The sequence below is a fragment of the Jaculus jaculus genome, chromosome 7, assembly GCF_020740685.1.
Source record: "Jaculus jaculus isolate mJacJac1 chromosome 7, mJacJac1.mat.Y.cur, whole genome shotgun sequence".
Classification (NCBI taxonomy): Eukaryota; Metazoa; Chordata; class Mammalia; order Rodentia; family Dipodidae; genus Jaculus; species Jaculus jaculus.
Genome location: NC_059108.1, coordinates 105106837 through 105130258, shown reverse-complemented (window position 1 = coordinate 105130258; position 23422 = coordinate 105106837). Strand labels below are relative to the sequence as shown.

At 38.4% G+C, this 23422-nt stretch overlaps 2 protein-coding genes across 3 annotated transcripts in view; one reads left to right on the top strand and one right to left on the bottom strand.

The window, feature by feature from the left end:
• Positions 1–1347: 1347 nt before the first annotated feature.
• Sav1 (salvador family WW domain containing protein 1) lies at positions 1348–20979 on the top strand. Its single transcript, XM_004649170.3, has 5 exons — positions 1348–1485; positions 4841–5284; positions 15477–15747; positions 18020–18163; positions 19276–20979. Exons 1-5 carry the CDS (start codon positions 1392–1394, stop codon positions 19481–19483), a joined length of 1161 nt encoding a protein of 386 aa, XP_004649227.1. The 5' UTR covers positions 1348–1391; the 3' UTR covers positions 19484–20979.
• Atl1 (atlastin GTPase 1) overlaps positions 18944–23422 on the bottom strand; it is a 67520-nt gene continuing 63041 nt past the window's right edge. For both annotated transcript variants that reach the window (XM_004649168.3, XM_004649169.2), the window contains one exon: positions 18944–21873. In XM_004649168.3, coding sequence (XP_004649225.1) covers positions 21763–21873 — 111 coding nt within the window. In that variant the 3' untranslated portion in view covers positions 18944–21762. The remainder of the gene's footprint in view (positions 21874–23422) is intronic.

Here is a 23422-nt window from a genome sequence, read left to right as displayed (position 1 = left end):
TTGTATAATAAAAAATTGCTTGCTTTTTTAGTGTAGCATGTGTTTTGTTTCTTTGTGCTTTGATACATCAAGAAAAACATTCATTATTGAAGTCTTAATTTGGTCACTAGGGAGAGAATACTATCTTATCGAAGCAGTATCCTATGTAATTGATCTAGTTATAGAGAACAAAGTAAGGAGCTCTTGTTTCAAATAGAAAATTCCCAATTCTGACTTTTTAAAAAATATTTTTTATTCATTTTTTATATATTTATTTGAGAGTGACAGACACAGAGAGAAAGAGAGAGAGAGAATGGGCGTGCCAGGGCTTCCAGCCACTGCAAACGAACTCCAGACGCGTGCGCTCCCTTGTGCATCTGGCTAACGTGGATCCTGGGGAATTGAGCCTCGAATCAGGGTCCTTAGGCTTCACAGGCAAGCGCTTAACCGCTAAGCCATCTCTCCAACCCTCCCCCCTTTTGATACTCAAAAGTCCTCAAAATTCTGTCATCCCTAACACCAAGAGGAAATATGTGGCTATGCAATCTACTATAAAACGTGATGATGAAATGAACACGACAACATCAAATTTATCTTGAGGTAGTAGAAACTGCATCTTCCTGTATATTTTCTAAATTGTTATCAGCAAGATGCACACGGAAGGGGGGGTGGGAGGATAAGTTTTATTAGCATCGAATGGATTCATGTTTTCACCAGATGAGGCATCTAGCCTGGGGTTCGGGTCTTTCTGCGTTTTTTTGTGGGGGGGGGCGCCGAGTTTGGCAGTCCAGGGAACCCCGAGGGCGTCCTCCTTGGCAGATGCTGATGGGAACGCGTGTGCCGGGCGTCAGGGCCTCCGGCAAGCTCCAGGGAAGTCCGTGGTGACAGGAGCTCCACAGCGCGTGCGCGTAGCCGCCCCGCGGGGATTCGAGCCCGCGTCCACACCGTTAGCTGGGGCCCGGGCCGCTGGAGTCCGGACGCCGAGCCGCGCCCCGCGCGGGAGGGGCAGGGGAGGGGGCGGGGCTCGCGCAGCGTCGAGTTTCCCAGAATTCCCAGCGGCGCGGGGAAAGTTTACGGGACGGCGGCGGCGGCGGCGGCGGAGGACCATGGCCCTGGCCGGCGTCCTCCTTGGCTTCTTTTCACGGCGTCCCGGGGCAGCGGGGCAGGACGGACAGACTTCCCGGAAGGAAGTGCCATGCGACTGAGCGGCGGCGGCGGCGGCGGCGGCGGGCGCGAACATGCTGCAGCGGCTGCGGCGGGCGACCCCGGGCGGCGGTGAGGGAAGGAGGCGCCCGCGGAGGTGGCGGCGGCGCTCGGCGTGGGGCGCGGAGCCCTGAGAGACGGACGGCGGGCCGGGCCGGGCGGGACGCGGGGCTGCTCGGCGCCGCCTCGGGCCGCGGAGCCCGGCGACCATGCTGTCCCGGAAGAAAACCAAGAACGAAGTGTCCAAGCCGGCCGAGGTGCAGGGCAAGTACGTGAAGAAGGAGACGTCGCCCCTGCTGCGCAGTGAGTGTCGCGCGGCGCGCCCACCGCCCCGGCCCGGGGACAGGGCTTTGCCTTTGTTGTTTTATTCCCCCCCTCCCCGCACTCTAAACTGCAGTCGGTTCTTAAAAACGTAGAAAATGAACTAGTTAGTCCCGCTCGGGGCCGTCGCCAAAAAAAAGAAAAAAAAAAAAAAACAAAAAAAAACAAAAACAAATTTCCCCGCCGCGGGTGACCGAGTGTAGCCCTGGGTAGGACTGGAAGGGTAGCGGGAAAGATTCTAAAGAAATAAATGTCTGAATGTCTGATGTTGGAGTCAGGTGACGAGCCTGGTACGGGACGAACCTGATGTTTACAAACAGCACGGGTGTCACTGTCCCCAAAGCAGTGCAAACCCGGGGAGAATAGCTTCCGTCCTGTGGCCAGACAGACTTGAGAAGGTGAAAAAAGCTGAGCCTCCCCCACCCTCGGGTCTCAGAGCCCCGGACCCGTAAAGTACTTGGATGAGACTTCTCACGTAAAACTCCCAAAACGCAAACTACTCACTGTACTCTCTTGCCATATCAGGAAAGCTACCAAGTTTGTCTCGCTCCCAGTAGGGCGTATTCCTTCTTGTTCTCCCCCCCCCCCCCGCTTTTCTTCCCAGTTTAAATATTTAGACTCTGCTTTTCAATCGCAATGTCCCGATTTTTAAAATTCTTATATATATGTTTATTTATTCAGAATACTTATGAGGTAAGGAACTAATGTTACAGTCCTCCTTCTGGGAACCCTGCCCTTTGTGTAAATTTCCTTTTTGGAAGCTGGTAGTAGCCTTGTGACTTAAGTGAAGCATTACCTCATTGTAAATTGGTAAAGCTTTTCCTAGAAGTTCTTCGGATTTGCCTAAGATCACACAGAAAGGGGTGGACAGCATACTGTAACCGCATGGCCAGTCCTGCAGATTGTAGTAGTAAGTGGTGCTTTTTAACAAATTGTATGAGATGAATGTGTCAGTAACTTAAAACTTCTTTATTTTTAAACTTATTTTTAATCGCTTAGTTTTCTGTTATACATACTTTTCTGTTTTTAAGCAATAGTCGTCGTCTTCTTCCTTCCCTCCCTCCTCCTCCTCCTCCTCCTCCTCCTCCTCTTCTTCTTCCTCTTCTTCCTTTTCTTCTTCCTTCCTCCTCCTCTTCCTTTTCTTCTTCCTTTTTTTCTTCTTCCTCTTCTTCCTTTTTTTCTTCTTCCTCCTCCTCCTCCTCCTCCTCCTGTCCCTCCTTCCTTCCTAGATAGGGCTTCACTCTAGCTCATCCTAGCTCAGACTGACCTGGAATTCACTATGTAATCTCAGGCTGGCCTTGAACTCACAGCGATCCTCCTACCTCTGACTCCCGAGTGCAGGGATTAAAGGCGTGTGCTACCACACATGGCAGCAATAGTATTCTTTTTGCTACCAACAGTTTATTAAACGTTACTTAAAATTGTAGAACATGTCATCCTTAAGCTTTTAACAGTATTTGTGTTACAAGAGTTCATTGTTCTAGTAATTTGTTTTAACATTAGCCTTTCAAGCTAATATAGTGCCCTTAATATTGTTTATTGAATGAATTAGTAAAATAGGATCTGTATCCATTTTTTTCTTTTTTATTTGATCAGAAAAATTTTCAATTTAAAATACCTAGTTCTATCTTGCACCAAAATTAATTAATTAATTAATTGTGGGTTTTTTTTTTTTTTTTTTTTTTTTTTTTGAGGTAGGGTCTTGCTCTAGCCAAGGCTAACCTGGAATTCACTATGTAGTCTCAAGGTGGCCTCAAACTCACGACGATCCTCCTACCTCTGCCTTCCCAGTGCTGGGATTAAAGGAGTACACTACCACATCCACCTCTTCTTCATGTTTTAAAGGTATTTGCTTTCTCACCAGTACTGGGTACAGAAAACCATTATCTTGTTTTGACTTTTTTGTTCTTAAAGGAGCCATAGTTTGAGTAATATTTTCTTCTGATTCAACATTGTATGCCTCTTTGAAATAAGATATTTTAAAATTTTATAACTAAATATTTGGCTTTTCAGTTTTGATTACTGTACCTAGTACTGGGTAATTCCAAGAGTAGCAAGACAGAATTGCTAATTTTAAAATCTTTAAGAAAATCTACCTTTATATGTTTGGGAGAAGCATTATATTCTCATTTTATCTTTGAAATTGTGTTTACATACAGAAGGAATTTTGGCAACTTGTAAAACCAAGTGAAGACAAAACTATAGTCATAGCCGGGCGTGGTGGTGCACGCCTTTAATCCCAGCACTCGGGAGGCAGAGGTAGGAGGATTGCCATGAGTTCAAGGCCACCCTGAAATTCCAGGTCATCTTGGACCAGAGTGAGACCCTACCTCGAAAAACCAAAAAAAAAAACAACTATAGTCATAAATTACACTACTAACTCTTGGCTTCTTAGGTTATTTTCAAGCTTAGTGACATTTCATCATATTATGTATGGGTAATATGCAGAATACATTCAATTCTGGCTGAGCTAACACAAAGTACATTCATGCAGATTATACATTCATTTGATCAAAAAAATAATTTTTAAATTTAAGATACCTAGTTCTCTTTCACCAAAATTTAATTTTTTTGTTTTTGCTTTTTGAGATAGGGTCTCACTCTAGCTCAGGCTGACCTGGAATTTGTCTTGCAGTAGCCTGAACTCAAGGTGATCCTCTGCCTCCTGAGTGCTGGGATTAAAGGTGTGCACCACCACACCTGGCTTAAAATTTAAATTTTTAAAAATTTATTTTAAAAATAGTTTATTATTTATTTGAGAGAGAAAGAGGCGGGGGGGGGGAGGGAGGGAGGGAGGGAGAATGGGCATACCAGTGCCTCTAGCCACTGCAAACGAACTCCAGATGCATGTGCCACCTGTGCATCTGGCTTACGTGGGCACTGGGGAATTCAACCTGGTTCCTTAGGCTTTGTAGGCAAGCACCTTAACCACTAAGGCATCTCTTCAGCACTAAATATTTTTATTTATTTATTTATTTGCAAAAGAGAGAAAAAGAGAGAGAGAGACAGAGAGGCAGAGAATGGGTGTGCCAGGGCGTCTAGCAAATGGAACTCCAGACAGTTGTACCACCTTGTGCATCTGGCTTTATGTGCATAGTGAGGAATTAAACCTGGGGCCTTTGGCTTTGCTGGCAAACTCCTTACCACTTCACCATTTTCCTATCCGAGATTTTTTTTTTTAATGGAGGGGGAGAGCCATCTCTGCAGCCCAGAATTTAACTTGTGTTTTTGTAAGGCTATTGATACTTTGGTTTTGGGGTGGTAGACATCAATGAACAACTTTGGAAAAGTGTACTTATTTATTGAACTCATAATTTTATTCTTTGTTTTATTATAGATCTCATGCCTTCATTCATTCGGCATGGTCCAACAATTCCAAGACGAACTGATATCTGTCTTCCAGAGTCAAGCTCTAGTGTTTTTTCAGCTTCTGGAGATGGAGTTGTTTCAAGAAACCAGAGTTTCTTAAGAACTCCAATTCAGAGAACACCTCATGAAGTAATGAGAAGAGAAAGCAATCGACTATCTGCACCTTCTTACCTGGCCAGAAGTCTAGCTGATGTTCCTCGGGAGTATGGCTCTTCGCAGTCGTTTTTAACAGAAGTCAATTTTGCTGTTGAAAATGGAGACTCTGGTTCCCGATACTTTTATTCAGATAGCTTTTTTGATGGACAGAGAAGGCGGCCACTTGGAGATCGTGCACATGAAGATTACAGATATTATGAATACAACCATGATCTCTTCCAAAGAATGCCACAGAGTCAGGGGAGGCATGCTTCAGGTAACTTATCATTATAGATAGTACATTAGTTTATATTTATTGATGTTTCAATTGCAAAAACTGTTCCTTTCTGGGTTTTCCTGGGAAGCCAGCAGATGTGCTTAAAGAACTTTTTTTCAGGGCTAGAGTGATGGCTTAGCAGTTAATGACCTGAGTTTGATTCTCCAGTGCCAACATAAAGCCAGATGCACAAGGTGGCACATGCATTTGGAATTTGTTTACAGTGGCTGGAGGCCCTGGCATGCCCATTCTCTGTCCCACTTATATTTTTCTCTGCTTGGAAATAAATAAATGTTTACAAAAAAAGATAGTGGAATTGGGCATGATGGCACATGCCTTTAATCCCAGCACTCAGGTGGCAGAGGTAGTAAAATCCCTCTGAGTTCAAGGCCACCCTTAGACTACATACAGAATTCCAGGTCTTCTTGGGCTACAGCCAGACCCTTCTTCAACACTACCCACCCCTCAAAAAAGAACTTTTTCCACTTTGCTGCTCTTGCTTCACCTGTCCTGAATGCAGAGTTCTTGTGTCCATTTATTATGTCATGTCACCTAATTGATGCTTGTCATGTGGCATGTGGACTGTTAACAGTACAAGCTTAAAAACATGGAAACTTGAGTGTCTCCAGTTAGACTGAGTCTAGATTTAGGTTTGGTAGAATGTGAATGATAGGTATTTAAAGAAATTCAGCTTAAACCCAGGAAAGGCAACAAAAATAACAAGAATTGGGTACACAAGTATACATTTGCATTGTGTCTCTGAGCCTAACTTTTTTAGACAATAATTACTTCCAGGTTGGCCAGAAAGACTTATCAAATTTGGTATATGTTGACATATCTTTCTGTTGTTCTTTTTGTAACAGGCAAAAAGTTACTATGTAATTAAATAGCAAAATTTGTTTTCCTTATCTCCTGACTTGTGCTACTTCTGCAAGAAGAGATTAGAGGGATGTTAAAATTGTACTTTATTCCTAAAGTACCAGATTACAGTAGATAAACCTGTGTAAGCTGAAAATGAAACTTTCTTATCTAATTTTTATTCTACCTAGTAAATTGTAGGCTTACTTAATTTGATAGGATAGAGATGAAAATAAGTGAGGCAGATTTACTTTTTAACCCACATAGCTTTAAATAAACTGAGCATTTTGGAAGATGACTGTTTTGACTATAGGAAAAATTATATTGGTTTGTATTAATCATTTATGTGTCTAACATCTCCTTCCCTCCCTCTCTCCCTCCCTCCCTCCTTTCTTTCTTTCCTTTTGGTTTTTTGAGGTAGGGTCTTACTCTAGCTCAGGCTGACCTGATAGCTTACTGTGTAGTCTCAGGGTGGCCTCAAACTCATGATGGTGATCCTCCTATCTTTGCCTCCCAAGTGCTGAGATTAAAAGTGTGTGCCACTACACCTGGCTCTAGCATTTTTTAAAAACTGTCTTGGGAGTACCTTACTGGGGGAAACATAACTAGCATATCATAATTGTACCAGAATAATTAATGGTTATTCTTTGTGGTATTAGCTGTAATTTTAAGAGTGAGTCAGAAAATTTATCAGTGTAGGTTGGAAGACTTAAAAGAATAATGATACCTGGAGGAAGTATGACTTGGAACTGGGTTTTGAGCTTACTTTTATATTGACAGAGTAGAAGAGAGACATTTTGGGTAGAAAATTGGGGAAAACCTGTCAAAGTAGAGAAGGCAAGGTTTAAGGTTCCTGCCTAGATTGATGAAATAAAATGTGAGGTGAATGAAGTGGTCCAACAAGCTTAAGCTTGAATCATTACACATTTCAAAAGGCAAGTTATTTGATGAAAGTAGTGTGTAAAGGTTAGTCATAACACTTAGTGGTAACACTTAGGATAGATCCTTAAAGAGGATTGCAGAAGCCAGTGATAGTAGGAAAGGCAGATCTAGGATGCTTTATGAAGGAAAAATAGGGATTATGGGTTTCAGATAAAGTATATTACCAAAGTTTGAAAATGGGGGATAGTGTGGAATAGTTGCTAAGAGCAGTTTATTTTATGAAAGCTGGCCTTATAATCTCATTGAGAAGTTGAAGAGGAAAGATGTTTGGGTAATTTAGAAATACTGTGAAAAGCATAGATGAATGCTTTTTTTTTAATTTCTATTTTGTTTTTTGAGGTATGGTCTTGCTCTAGCCCAGGCTGACCTGAAATTCACTATGTAGTTTCAGGTTGGCCTTGAACTCACAGTGATCCTCCTACATCTGCTTCCTGAGTGCTGAGATTAAAGGTGTGCACCACCATGCCTGGTGAATGTCTTTTTTGTTGTTGTTAAAGGATTAATATAGTTGTATAGTTGAGAATTTGTAGATTAGTTCAAATATCTCTAAAATAAAATATAAAGCCAATTTTTATTTTCTTTAAGAGTAGTAACTACTTCTAGAAAATTTTCAAAATGCAGAAAAGATTAAATACCTGAGATTCTGTAAGAATACTTAATTCTTATCTTTCCCCATGGCAAATTCTTTTTCTTTTTTCTCTCTCTCTGTGTATGTGTGTGTTGTGGTGTGATGCTTCACACATTAGCCTGCATCAGGACATTTGCCTACAGTGGCCAGAGTGGAACTTTGGGTGTCCTGCTCTTTCTCTTCTGTGGTTTTTGTTTTGAGTTGGAGTCTTTTTACTAATTCTAGAGCTTGCAGAGGTCTGATGATGCTTAGGTCTCTGCTCCCCTGTGGGACTGGGGATGTAGGTGCCTGAGACCACACCCAGCTCTCTGTGTGAGATCTGTAGATGGAACACTGGTGTTCTCAGACCCCCCTAGGGTATGCTTGTATAGGAAGTAAATGTAATTGTGGAGCCATCTCTCCAATCCGCAAATTCTTTTGTTGTGGTGGTGGCTGTCATTGTATTTTCCCCAGTCTTGTGTCTTTCATTTTTGTTCGAATGAATTTTTTAAAGTTACATTATCTTTATGAGTAACTGTAATAAGTCCTTAATTTTCCACTTTGCTGAATGCTCAGTGGGCTTTGAAAAAATAAATGACTTAAGTATCACTGAGGAACTACTATAAACTTTGTCAGTCTCTTAGAAGCAATCTAACATTTGTTGTAAGTTAAGTTTAAAGGCAGACTTTGAAACAACTTAATCACAACTCAGAAATCAAGTGCAAGTTAATTGGATATTTTATCAAATGGAATGTTGATTTAAAAAAATAAGATTTGGGCTGGAGAAATGGTTCAGTGGTTAAACACATTTGTTTGCAAAGCCTGATGGCTCAGGCTCAAATCCCCAGTACCCATGTAAAGCCTAATGCACAAAGTGGTACATATATCTGAAGTTTGTTTGCAGTGACAAGAGGCCCTAGTGTGCCCATTCTTACTTCATTATCTTATTCTTTCTCTCTCTACTTGGAAATATATAAATAACCAAATAAATAAAAATAAGATCTGAGTTTTAGGCCAATATCTGCTTTAAATGACAGTAGGCCTCCATTCAGTGTTCTACCCCTGGCTTTCATCAGAATATGACAGGGTTACAGAAGATAAAGAATCTTTTTCTCTCACTTAAAAAAAAAATTATTTGTTTATGAGAAAGAGACAGATAGAAAGACAGAATGGGTGCACCAGGGCCTCCAGGCACTGCATATGAACTCCAGACACATGTGCCCCGTTGTGTATCTATGGCTTATGTGGGTCTTGGGGAATCAAACCCTGGTCCTTAGGCTTTATAGGCAAATGCTATAACTGCTAAGCCATGTCCCCAGTCCCACTCTCTCTTTATTTTGAGACAGGGTCTCATGTAGCTCAGGCTGGCCTCAGAATCACTATGTAGCTGAGGATAGCCTTCCTTGAACTTATGGTCAGTCGGCCTCTACTTCCTGAATGCTGGGATTGCAGGTCTATACCACCACACATAGTTTTATGTGGTGCCGCAGATTAAACCCCAGGTTTCATGTATACACTGAACCAATTTAAGTACATTCCCAGCTTCTTGAAGAGTATTTTATAATAAAATATTCTACTTCCATTTAAAAAATGTATGTTTTTTTTTAGAGAGAGAAAAGAGACAGAGAGGGAGAGAGAATTGGTGCGCCAGGACCTTCAGTCATTGCAAACGAACTCCAGACGCAAGCGCCCCCTTGTGAACATATATGACATTGTGTGCTTGCATCACTGCGTCTGGCTCACGTGAGACCTGGAGATTTGAGCATGAGTTCTTTTTTTTTTTATAAATTATTTTTACTTATTTATTTATTTGAAAGTGACAGAGAAAGAAAGAGGCAGAGAGAGAGAGAGAGAGAGAGAGAGAGAGGGAGAGAGAGGGAGGGAGAGAATGGGCACACCAGAGCCTTCAGCCACTGCAGACGAACTACAGACACTACACCCCCTTGTGCATCTGGCTAATGTGGGTCCTGGGGAATTGAGCCTCGAACTGGGGTCCTTAGGCTTTACAGGCAAGTACTTAACTGCTAAGCCATCTCTCCAGCCCAAGCATGAGTTCTTAGGCTTTGCTGTCAAGTGCCTTAACCACTAAGTAAGCCATCTTTCCAGCCCAGACATGTAGTTTTTACAGTAATGATCCATTAATAGAGAAACTTCATGTTTTACCTTCCAGAAAAAAAACAGTACTACTGTAAAAGACACCTTAAATTTCAGGGCAAGATTAACCATCAAGGCCTGGAGGGATGGTACAACAGTTAACGTAACTTGCTTGCAAAGCCTGATAGCCTGGGTTTGATTGCTCAGTATCCATGCAAAGCCAGATGCACAGAGTAGTGCACGCACTTGGAGTTGCTTTGCTATGACAGGAGGTCCTGGCCCTTTTTCTCCCTCTGTCATTCATAAATAAATAAATAAATAAATAAAATTTTAAACAGAATGTTAGCTATCAGGTATTAACAGAATAGAGAAACTGTCTTTTCTAGAAGGGAAACCTCTGACTATGACACAATAGCAACAAGTTTCTTAAATTCATCTTGATAAGACTTAAAAGATACTTTCAAGGCCTATGTTGGATGATGTTGGAGGAATTTTAGTAAATGGAAAAGAGCAAGTTGTGGAATCTTAGGGATGACCTACAGACAGGTTTATTTTCATAAGCATTAAATTATTACTAAATATAGTAAGCAATATGGGGTAATAGTTTTGTAATGACCTGCTGATGTGGTAAAGGAGCCAGAAAACACATTCTCTCAAAGATAAAGACCATCTTTCTGTCTTTGTCAGGAGCTTAAAAACAAGTATGATATCTTAAAGAGTTTTAGTTTAGCCCCTTGGGAGTTCTACCTTTAGCCATGAAATTTAATCTTGGCCGACATTGCCAGTTAGGCACTTTGTATATACCAAAGGAAGAAAGCTTATGCTAAGTAGAAGGCTTTAGTTGGAATGATAAGGGCCATTTAAATGTGGTTTTCCTCTTAAATAATTTAGTTCTATATAACAAACTTATAACAAATTTAAAGATTTTTTAAATTTTTAAAGATTACTAAAGATACATAAAATTACAAAAATAAAACTGACAAGTGTCAGACTTTACAAAACAATGCTGAGTTTGTATTTATTCTAGTAAGTGTGTAGTTAGCCAAAATGATCTTTTAAGGAGAGGCTAGTAATCTTTAAAGACACAGCTTTATCTGTATCTTTGTAAATTATTTTGTAGAGGAAGAAAGAAGATGATTTAGTTCAGTACTTAAATCTTTTCATCACAATTTGATTATAATCCAAGCTAACATATTTCATGACTATCACTATCATCCCTGTGAAGCTTCCTTTGTTTTGGCTTTTCAAGGTAGGGTCTCACTGTAGCCCAGTCTGACCTGGAGTTCACTATGGAGTCTCAGGGTGGCCTTGAACTCATGGTGATCCTCCTATCTCTGCCTCTCAAGTGCTGGGATTAAAGGTGTGTGCCACCAAGCCTGGCTTGGATATTCATTTTTTAATCTTTTTTTTATACATATAGATCTCATAGATACCTACCTAGTTAAGTTCTTTGAAAGTATATCTAGTGAAGCTTGGTAAAGATAAAATGCTACTTAATTTGCCTTGAGAGTTTATGTAATTACCTTGTGAATGTTTATTTTTTATAAATACAGTAAGTAATAAGGAAGTAATATTTGAGGATCACAATTTGGGACACATTGCAACTGGGTGGGTTATTGCTCCCAGACCTTTTATTGGACAAAATCTAGGAAATATTGGTCTCCCCCCCCCCCCAGGTAGGGTCTCACTCTAGTTCAGGCTGACCTAGAATTCATTATGTAGTCTCAGGGTGGCCTTGAACTCATGGCAGTTCTCGTACCTCTGCCTCCCAAGTTCTGGGATTAAAGGCATGTGCCACCATGCCCAGCTGTTTTTTTTTTTTTTTTGGAAACAAATTCTTCATGAATTTGTGCTGTTGGCAATTTAAAATTTAAAAATTTAATCCATGTTTTTACTTTCTTGAAAATTTTTAATTGTTGTAAAGTATATGTAACTTTAAATATACCATCTTTAAGCATTTTAAATGTACATCTGTTTAGTTTCAAGTATATTCACAATGTGCTTCCATATTTCTGATTTTTCTTAGATTGAAATTCAGTTTTTATTGGAAGTTACAAAGCTGTTTATTTGCTTTATCTATATTGTAGCCTTATCTCTATAACATAGTGTGTGTGTATTGTGTTGTGATGTACTGTGATGTTTGGTTTCATGTGTGGGTGTGGTATGGTGGATGTGTGAATGCCCCATGTGCACACAGAAGCATTGGCTGTCCTCTTTTTCCTCACATTTTCCTTGAGATAGTCTTACTGAATCCTTTTTCCTCACATTTTCCTTGAGATAGTCTTACTGAATCCAGAGCTGCTGTTTTTAGTCAGACTAGCTAACCATTGAGTGAGCCTTAGTGGTTCTCCAGTCTCAGCTTTCCATAGTACTGGGCTGTAGGCCCAGCTGTTTATGTTGATGCTGTGGAATTGAAATCAGGGTGAATCATACCCTCTTATTCTTCATGTTTGCACAGTATAAAAGTTAACACCAAGCCGGGCGTGGTGGCACACGCCTTTAATCCCGGCACTCGGGAGGCAGAGGTAGAAGGATCGCCGTGAATTCGAGGCCACCCTGAGACTACATAGTGAATTCCAGGTCAGCCTGAGCCAGAGTGAGACCCTGCCTCGAAAAACCAAAAAAAAAAAAAAGTTAACACCCAAACCAGAAGTAGCTTAGAGAAGGAAAGGGTTTGTTTCTGGCTTACAGTTTCCAGAAGAAGCTTCATCATGGGGAGGGTAGAATAAGAGAGCAGGCAACTACACATAAGCAGAGGAAGGAGAGAAAGGGATCTTGCTGTGAGCACCCATTGGGGCAGGACTAATAAACCTCAGGGACTCCCCTAGTGACACCTTCAGCAGGACTCCACCAGCAGGGACTGAGTAGGAGGAGCCTTAGTCACAAATGCATGAAGTTATGGGGGACATTTTACATTTAAACCACCACATACACCAAGTGCTCTTTTACCCACTGAGCCATTTCCTCAGCCCTCATAAAGTAGTTTTTTTTTTGTTTTAATTTTTTTATTTTATTTTATTTTATTTTTATTTGAGAGTGAAAGAGAGAGAAAGAGGCAGAGAAGGAGAGAGGAGAGAGAATGGGTGTGCCAGGGCCTCCAGCCACTGCAAACAAATTCCAGATGCGTGCACCCCCTTGTGCATCTGGCTAACGTGGGTCCTGGGGAATCGAGCCTCGAACCGGGGTCCTTAGGCTTCACAGGCAAGCGCTTAACCGCTGAGCCATCTCTCCAGCCCCCCATAAGTAGTTTTAAAATTATAATCAATATTGGGGTTGGGGAGGTGGCTCAGTGGATAAGACACATTCTGTGTAAGCATGGGTATCCAAGTTTGGAACTCCAGCACCCATGGAAAAAAGTTGGACTCTGTGGCAAGTGGTTGTAATCCCAGCCACGTCAATGATTCAGAAGGGAGGCCAAGATAGGAGAACTCACAAGAAGCCTGGGGAGCCTACTAGTCTAGCAGAAAAGCAGCTCTGAATATGTGCTTCTGCCTCAAAGGAGCTGGAAGCGGAGTACAGACAACCAAAAATTGTCCCCAAACCTCCAAACATGCACTATGGTACATATGCCCCCACACTCACACACATGTATATAACATACACATCCCTAAAAAGTGATACCAAGATTATTAACAGTGCGGCTACTGAGTAAAGAAGATGTTTTTGTAGCTAATTTCTTATCTTTGAGTAACACCAGTTAGTATGTATAGAATTACCTTGAACCATTTTTCTTAAGTATGTTTAAGCCACTTGATGTACTCTTAGATTTATTTATTTTGTTCTCATGTTTTAGTTATTGCTTCTAAATTTTGATTTGGTTTTTAGTTACATGTAATATTTAAAAGGTTCCAAAATTGAAATTATAAAACAAAATGCATTTAAAAAATTATTTCTATCCCTGTCCTCTGCCTCTTCCTATAACCGTTTTTATTGTATTCTTGCATTGCAGTGTGGTATGAAAATGGGCCTAAATCCATGTGTGTATATGTCCCTGTCCAGATGTATTATATTGGTTTTCTGTTGTGTGCTATTCCAAACTCAGTGGCATAAACAATAACATAGCATTTCAATTTATGTGGGTCAGGATATCAGAAGCAGCTTAACTGTATAGTTCTGACTGAGAGCCTGCCCTATAATTATAGTTCAGATATTAGCTACAACTGCAGTTACATGAAACATGAAGGCTTCATGAAGGCCATAATACCCACTTCCTTAGAATCACATTGTTACAGTATCCTCACAAAGCTATAAAGAGGTTTCAGTTCTGGCTGGAGGCCCCAGTTTCTCACTACATGGGCTTCTCTTGGCAGCTGGCTTCCCTCAGAGTAAGTGATTCAATGGAAAGCCAGTGAGTGTGACCAGGACAGAAGCTGTATGGTCTTTTATAATTCAACATCAGAAGTCATGTGCCATCCTTTCTGCCATAAACTGTTGCTCATAGAGGCAGGTGAATACCAGGAGGGCAGAGATCACTGGGGCCAGGACCACTTTGCGTGCTGGTTATTGAATGTATGAAGGGAGCATATTACCCACAGTCTGTTTCTCTCTCTCCTTTTTGGCGCTGTTAAGAGTGGGGTTAGATAGGCCCTGGCTGGCCTGGAACTCTGTGTCATCTAGGCTGGCCATGAATTTAAGGTATTCCTCCTATCTCAGCCTACCTAGTTCTGGTGTGAGCCACTGTACCCGGCTGTCTCTGTCTCTTCATTTAATGTATGCTGAGTATCATCTGCATTTTTACAGCCCTGTAGTGCTGTACTCTGGTCTGATCTATGTGTAACAGCATGATCCCATAATATCTTAACTGGTTTATTTCTAGCCTTTCATTTCCACAGATTATGCTGCAATGACTAGCCTTATGCACTTGCCACCTCTTATATTTTGTATATGAGTGAATAGTTTTAAACCTTCTGATAACCTATATTTAATTATAAACTTGCTTATCCTTTAGAAACTCCAGAGTTTCAACTAGAAACATTTGCCTTCATTATAAAGCTCTTTTGAATTATCTTTTGTCATTGATGTTAAAATACATAGCAGTATGATTGACAAGACTACACCGCTTTTTTTAGTCCAGGGAAGGATTCTGACTTTCCAGAATATTGCTAGGATTTCAAAACAGATGAAAATGTTTCTTTTGCCATTCCTTAAAATTAGGCATAATTTTAAAAATTCTTCAAAGTCAGCTGGAAACTTGACCTTTTTCGAGCCATTTATAAATGATACTATTTCAGTAACTCCTGTTTCTCATTAAAAATGGCTATTTGATTGATTTTTGAATGTTGACCTGCTACCTTAATAAACATCCTTAATAATTCTAGGGCACAGCCAGATTCTTGTTAAGAAATTATAAACTGGGAGTGGTTTTACAAGTTCACTTTTGCTTTTTTTTTTTTTTTAGATGAAATGTCAAATCTTAGATCTTGAATAAGGTGAGATTTTTTCCTTTCCTCACTTTTCTCTATAAATGTAAAAACTTAAGTGTTTATGTAGCCTGGTGATGGAAGCTTCAAACAAACAAACAAACAAACAAACAAACCCACACTAATTTCAAAGTCTAGCTCTTCTCTTTTTTGGTGATTAAATAATAACAATGGTGATATTGGAAAAATTTATGAAAAATTTATAATGGCATAATCACAGATTTTAACTGAAGAAATAATTGAACAGTTGTCCCATTTTTCTTCTCTTCAGGTATTGGGAGAGTTGCTGCTACATCTTTAGGAAACTTAACTAATCATGGGTCTGAAGATTTACCCCTTCCCCCTGGCTGGTCTGTGGACTGGACTATGAGAGGGAGAAAATACTACATAGACCATAACACAAACACAACTCATTGGAGCCATCCTCTTGAACGAGAAGGACTTCCTCCTGGATGGGAACGAGTAGAGTCATCAGAATTTGGAACCTATTACGTAGATCACACAAATAAAAAGGCTCAGTACAGGCATCCCTGTGCTCCTAGGTAAAGTAGCAACTATATTTGCTCATATTTCTAAGAGTATTTTCTCTCTCAACTTGAAAAACAGAATGTGTCTTTGTAATCAGAGTCCAGTTTGATATGCCAGAATGTATTTGTTGTTGTCATTTTAGATACCCAGAAATTGAAATAAGTGAAAAACATCTATCTCTTCATAATAAATTTCGAAAGTCAAACCTACCTCCTAGTATGTCAAAATATATTTTGGAATTATAACATCAATTTACTGTTTTTATTCAACCTTAGATCTGATTTTATGTTTCTTACAATAATTAGACAAGAAAGTAAACATTGGATTGGAACGGAATATTCCAGATCTTTTCAGTAAATATTGAACCTTTGGGCTGTTTGATGCTGGGTTTTAGTCATAGATCTGAATTGTTGTCTGTTTTAGACTTGTGCTGCCTTAATACTGTAGCCAAGTGATTTGTGATGAATTCAGACTGAGATGTGCTATAAGTGTAAAATAGACACTGGATTGCAAAGAGCATATAAAGCTATTACTAGCTTAGTAATGAAGTAGCAGATATCTCACATTAGTCACATTTAAGCATTAAGAACTATCAGATTAAAAATGGGTAAAATGTCATCATCACGCAGATAGATGTTGCCTAGAATCATCTGGTATAATACAAAGTTTTGTTATGGTAGATATTTATAATTTTTAGAACCATTAAAATCATGAAACTACATTTAAGAATTGTCACCTGGAGATTAAGCATTCATTGCTTTAATTATTTTCTATTTTTAGATTTAGTGATTCAGCTTTGAAAATGTATCTGTTCCAGTGATTCTGTTTAGTGGCACTCAGTCAGTATTCACTGTGTGACTGATACCATCTTCTCTTCAGAGGAACCAAACCTGTCACGGTTTGTGTCACCTGATAGTTGAGATCTTTATAGTCTGAATAACAAGATTTGAGCTTACTTTTCTGTTCATCATTAACTTTATATTATTGTAAGGTTTTTATGGTTTACAAAGCATTTCACAAATAATTTGCTTCTCAGCAATTCAGTAGACGTTAAATCAAGAAAGAATAAGCATTACTAGTATTACTAAATTTGGTTGTATTATGCAATCCTTAAACAGAACTCTTGACTTACATTAGCTCATTTAATCCTGAGAACGACCTTATCTGTGGTATAGATTTACTTCTTTACTTTTGCAAATTAAAAAGGTTTAAGAGAGAAGTAAAGGCTGTTTTGCTCACATCCATATAAATTTTAAGTGGCCAAACAAATTACAACATAGTCATGTCTGATTTCAAAGCATGTGACATAAATGACTATTCTGTCTTTGAACCTTTATGAAAGTAAAGTTGGAAATACAATTCAGTACCATTTTCATTATCTGTATATTGTTAACCATGATGTAATCTAGCCTGTATTTTAAACCCAGTTTAGAAAGCAGTGACCTATTCTGATACATATGAAAGTCTTGTATGTTTGGAGGTAGACCCTTTTCAGTTTCGTTTTTATGTCTGAAATAGCTCATTTTGGTTTCTCAGAATTCAATCTGGAACCTGCAGGGTGTTCAGAACTTATCTTAGCACTCTTTCATATAACACCTCTAGCTATTCCCTCCTTCCTTCCCTCAGCTTGTACATGCTATTAGAATTACTTAAAGCATGATTATTATTTTTTTTTAAACAAAGTAGGGTCTCACTCTAGCTCATGCTGTCTTGGAATTCACTATGTAGTCTCAGAGTTGTCTCAAACTCATGTTGATCCTCCTACCTCTGCCTCCCGAGTGCTGGGATTAAAGGTGTGTGCCTCCACGCCTGGCTTAAAGCATGATTTTTAAAGTCTTTATGATTTAAAATAGGTCTCAGGCAATCCTAACTGCTATTTGTTGTTATGAGAAAAACTATCAACCTTTCCAATATAATCTTTTGGCTAATTACTAGTTATTTGCAGAAATTTTATGTTTTAGTTTCACCTCTGTATAAAGGTTACAACTTAGATCCAATTTTTTATGTGTTCAAAGCTGTCCTTGAATAAATACAAATCAGAAGAAGTGTAAAATATACTAGGTTTATATCTATCACAGCAACATAATAGTTTCCAAGGGAAGATGGGAATTTACTTCTGATTTGCATGGTGAAAAACCCAGACCTTTATCACAGAAAGTTATCTTTTAGGGATAGAAGATTGAGCAAAAATTACATTGAGAGACAGTAAATTGATTACATGTTCATTATAATTTCTTGTCTAGATGTAGGGCTTTTATCTGAATAAATGTCAATTCTTCTTTGTAGTGTACCTCGGTATGATCAACCGCCACCCATCACATACCAGCCACAGCAAACTGAAAGAAATCAGTCCCTTCTGGTCCCTGCAAATCCTTACCATACAGCAGAAATTCCTGACTGGCTTCAGGTTTATGCCCGAGCCCCTGTGAAGTAAGTGAACACACAGCTCCAGTATTTTCATGACTCTGAGCTGCTTAACCTCAGTGCTGCCCTGTTTTTCTCAAGTTAATTTTAGGCTTTAAGTAATGTTTTATTTGAAGAAGGATATCAGAGCTAATAAAGTTTGGAAGTCACTTGAAATATTTCTGAATCTTCACTACTTTGTTCAAAAGCATCTGATAACAGGATATAATAAGAGTAATAAATTATTGTAAAGTGATATACTTGTAATAAAACTAAGAACCCAAATGTAACTCTTCCCTTCTTGCAAGATCACTGAATATTTCTTAAATTATCTCTAGTTTCTGTTCAAAGGAATAGGAATCTCCCATGGAAGGGCATAACGGTTTCTACAAATAAATCAGTATCTATTAGTAAATTTTCCTTTCTCAGGTAATGGAATAAAGTGGAATCCAAGGAAACGTTCTCCTTGTGGGTGTGCATATGGTGCACTTCGTCTTCCCAGTGCACATACCCAAATTGAATAGAAATGTACGCTTACATGCAAATCCCAGATGTGACTGATAGTAATTGAGTTCTGTTTACCTGCTTTTTAAGTATATTATATTTTTTGCATTGGTAAGATCCCTTTGGAATAAAATTACCAAAGAACCCATTCAGCAGGAAATATAAGTGATTGTGAAAAATAAATATATTAGAATTCATAATCAAAGCTTTCTATTATGTCTGCTCTATGATTGGTGTTCATGGTTGGTTCAGTATTAATATTAGAATTGACACTTAACAGAAATCAATATTCTTTTTTTAAAAAAAAATTATTATTTGAGAGAGAGGAAGGGAAACTTGAAGTAATATGAACTGTTTTCTTCTCTAAAGGAAGGATTTGGAGCTTAGTGTATGTGAGTGCACCTAGCTACTGAGGAATATGAGACAAGATGATTACTTGAACCCAGGAATTTAAGGCCAGTCTGAGCAATAAAACAAACAAAAACAAAATAAAGCCCAAATAAACTAAAACAACAAAAAAGTATATTTAGATAGTGAGTTTTACTGACTCAATCAACTGTCTTTAAACTTGTTTACCAGTTTGTGCTGTAAAGAAATGCTCATGTATGCGTTGTGAACATTTTATTTTAAAACAGGTATGACCACATTCTGAAATGGGAACTCTTCCAACTGGCTGACCTAGACACATACCAGGGGATGCTGAAGTTGCTCTTCATGAAAGAATTGGAACAGATTGTTAAAATGTATGAGGCCTATAGACAGGCACTGCTCACTGAGTTGGAAAACCGCAAGCAGAGACAGCAGTGGTATGCCCAGCAACATGGCAAGAATTTTTTAAGTTAACTTCATAAAAATAAAATTCAAGTTTTATAAAACCTTTTAAATATTTTCACAGGCAAAATGACTGCAAACAAGTACTTTGGTTAATAAAGGCAGCTGACTTTTTGAAAATTATAAAATTCTAATTTTACATGTATTTTGTTATTAGAAATTTTCTTTCATTGAACAACAAATATGGTTTACCACTTTAAGAGCCAACATAACATACATTTAAATGCTGTATAGTAGGAAACTGCTTGAATATTCTTTTTCTTTCTTTTTTTCCCCCAAGGTTTGGTCTCACCTTCACCTAGGCTAATCTGGAATTCACTGTGTAGTCTCAGGCTGGTCTCAAACTCAAGGAGCTCTTCCTACCTCTGCCTCTGAGTGCTGGGATTAAAGGCATGCACCATCATGCCTGGTAAATACTCTTGATGAAAAAGAATGCAGAATAAGACATCATTATAACCAGAGGTTATATAGGGAATGATCACTTGGTAAGTTCCTATAGAAGCAGTACCTTTCTTTAAAAAAAAGAGAGAACGAGGACTGGTGTCATATTTTTAAACAGTTGTGTACTGCTCTGGTGTGGATATTGTCTGGCATGACATGGACATAGTTCAAAGTACAGAATAGGAGTTGAATCCATTATTGTGATAAGTTTCTATATGATGTTTGTGGTCATCTATTCTCCTGCCACCCTTTGAAGCATGTTCAGAAAGTGTTCCAGGAATAAATTTAAACATAAAGCCTAACTAAGCCTGTATGGGAAGGTATGTACATACTCAAAGTTGCTGACATCACTTCCTGTTTTCAGCTAAGCCTCTTAATTACATGAGTATGGCTCTGATGAGACACTGCAAGATTCCCTACAACATAGCACACTGCCTTCTGACGGGCTGGGTTAAGTTGCCAAAAATGACAATCAGGGATTTAGTAAGAAGTTTTGGTCATTTAAATAAATTTTATATTGCTTTTTTATCATAGATGAGTGTTAACTTTAAAGTCATATAACCCCCCCCCCATTTTTCCACTTTTGGCTTAATAGTCATTTATAATTAGCATACAAAATTTGATTACAAACAAATTGATGATACATCCAGGCTGTAAATCTCTAGAATTCTGTGAATTTCATAACTTGGTTATACTTACATGTGTTATAAATATGTAAATATATTTTTATTGTCTTCTAAAATACAGGCAGTCCCAGTTAGAGAAAAGTGAATTTGAATTATTGATAAAATGTTGTGTCTGATTTTATATAACAAGCTTATTAAATATATTTTTGTGGAAACTAAGGGTGTGGCGTTTGAATCCATGTCATTGTTCTGTTCAGAAGGTTTATAAGCCAAGGAAGCATCAAAAGGGGTATTGAAAATTAAAGTATGTCTGGTGGAATTTTACTAATGGAAAATGATAATTTACTGAGCTTATGAGCAACTTTTCTAAGTTGTAAGCTGATATATGTAATAAACTTAGATACTCTTCCATCTTAATTAAAATGCATCTTGAATTAAAAAGGAGATAACCTTCATTCTTTATCAACACTTGCCAAATGGTTCCAAAATCAGTAAGCATTTGTTTTAATGTTAGGAACCAGAGTAAACTTTAATATACATCACATGTTAAAAGAATAAACCTATAAAGAATACATTTCTTGTGTACCAAATGAAAAAATATACAATGCAGTGAAATGCACACACATATACAAAGAGATTTTTTTCTGCATTTTTGACCAAGAGATTTACATTCTATATCAAGTCATAAATATAAAAGAAACAAGATCTAGTTTTTGGTAAAGCAACTGTTAGCTCTTAAATATATTTCAAAATAAGAGCCTGTTGTATGTGTAAGATTATATAGATTAAATCAAGCCTGCAGAGTTATGATGCTGTGCTTTAAACAAATAGCTGTGTGAAATAATTGAAACTTTCTACAGAAATTAAATGAGCATATCCATTCATGGAGTAATATCACTACATGATTAATTATAACCCAGTAGTAGAATTTCATAAATTCAAGCTGAACCACATGTGCTGTCCTCATAAATATGCAGATACCTGAAATTATTACAGCATATTTAAAGACAAAAATCAAGAAACTGTACATGTTAAGTAAATGACCTAACCATGCATACATACACCTGCTTATTAAACACTGAAGTAGAAGAATTTGCAGTTCTCAGAGGTGTTTGGTATTTTACTCTGTTCTGATGGAAGCACATTCAATGTTTGCATGGAAACAAAAAACTCAATATTTAGCTGACAAATGGTCATGCACCTGTATTTTTTTATTGAATTGGATTAAGTTTTCTTCTTCTCTGCTTGTTCATTAGCTTCTGGCTTTGGTGTAGGAAAAGCTTGGTGATACAGATGTCTGTGGGTTGCTGCTGCGCTGTAAAGCTTGTATAGAGCCTAGAATATAAGAAGAGTCGGGGTTATAAACATTTCCTGTTGGGGGGGTGTTGAAGTAGGGTCTTGGAGCCCAAGCTGACCTGGAATTCACTATGTAGTCTTCTCAGGGTGGCTTTGAACTCACACTGATTCTCCTACCTCTGCCTCCCAAGTGCTGGGACTAAAGGCATGCACCATCCCACCCAACTACAACTACTTAATTTCATTAAGCACACTTACATAACACTTTTTCTGTTTAGCTTATGGTACTGAATTTGTTATAAATTATGCTGAATTTATATCTTTTCATCATTACACTACATAAACATAATTAGTAAATAACACCTTAAAATGCAAAAGTATTTTCAACTTTTCGGCATGTGTTATGGCTTGTGAATTGAGCTTCACAATACATGTTTTAGTCTCAGAATTCCTCTTTACCTTGCATACATCATGGATCATAGCTTACCATGCCTCCAGGGTGTGTAAGCAGTTCATACTGTGAATATTAACAATTATAGACAAATTATAAAAGTTTATAACTTCTCATTGCCTGCTATATATTTTCAAGAATGGATTCAGTTTTCTCCATTCTTACCTGATGGGCATGGTTATGCAGCTGAGCATGTGTTGCCTCTCCAGGATCCCCTCACATGCTCTCTTTGTTTCCATTACTTAGATCTGATTTTACAGGACCGTCCTCAGAAATACCACCTCAGAAACCCTTTCCTCCTTAGGATTACCTCCTCTGCTCTTTGTGCCATTTTAACTGTTCTTGAATTGTAGGTACTTTTGTTTTTGAGATAGGGTCTTGTTACTAATGCTGGCATCATATGATGATCTTCCTGCCTCCACCTCCTGAATGCTGGGATAAGGTATATACTACCATGCCCAGAAATTCTCAGTATTTTTGTACATTGTTTAAATACCCACTAAATTTCTTTTTGTTTGTTTTTCCCCTATCAATCAGCTAGTAGTCCCCTTCTCTGATTTCTATATAGTGAATGTTCAATTGTGACTTAGTTTTGGAGTTTGTAGAATATCTTTGAATATTTCTAGTTCCAAAGAATTCCATTTTTTTCATCCAAAATTTGTAGTTCTATGAACAGATATTAGTGTAGCACAGTATTAAAAATTCAAATGCATTGAATTCTCTTAAAACACATTTAGTTTTCTTAAAATACTAGAGTTTTCCTATGGCTCCATTTATAAAGTTAATATTTACTTTTTTTAGTGAATTTGTCTTACTGTTACATAACTCCGTGTTAACTTGTAAATATTAAATGTCTCATTGGTATTTGATTGGAAGACATTGAACTGAGAAAAGGATTATCTTTGTAGTTGCTCAAAATCAGTTTGCTTCATGAAGATAACGACCTACATGACTTCACAGACATGATGTTTCCTAGGATAAGAGATGACTACTTCTTCTCACATATACAGTTTATCAGGCAGCTGTCATTCAAAAGTGAAAGATAAAAGCAGCTTCTACATTTAAATACCTTCTGTAATTAAATTGATGATGTAACTGCTGGTTTCAATCTGCAGTAGAGCACAATATACCATGATG

Bases quoted from the DNA above. Each gene is read 5' to 3' on its own strand.
- Sav1 (XM_004649170.3), top strand. From the start codon at position 1,392: ATGCTGTCCCGGAAGAAAACCAAGAACGAAGTGTCCAAGCCGGCCGAG. The intron at 5,285-15,476 runs GTAACTTATCAT...TCTTCTCTTCAG, and splicing joins TCAGGGGAGGCATGCTTCAG to GTATTGGGAGAGTTGCTGCT. The intron at 15,748-18,019 runs GTAAAGTAGCAA...TCTTCTTTGTAG, and splicing joins AGGCATCCCTGTGCTCCTAG to TGTACCTCGGTATGATCAAC.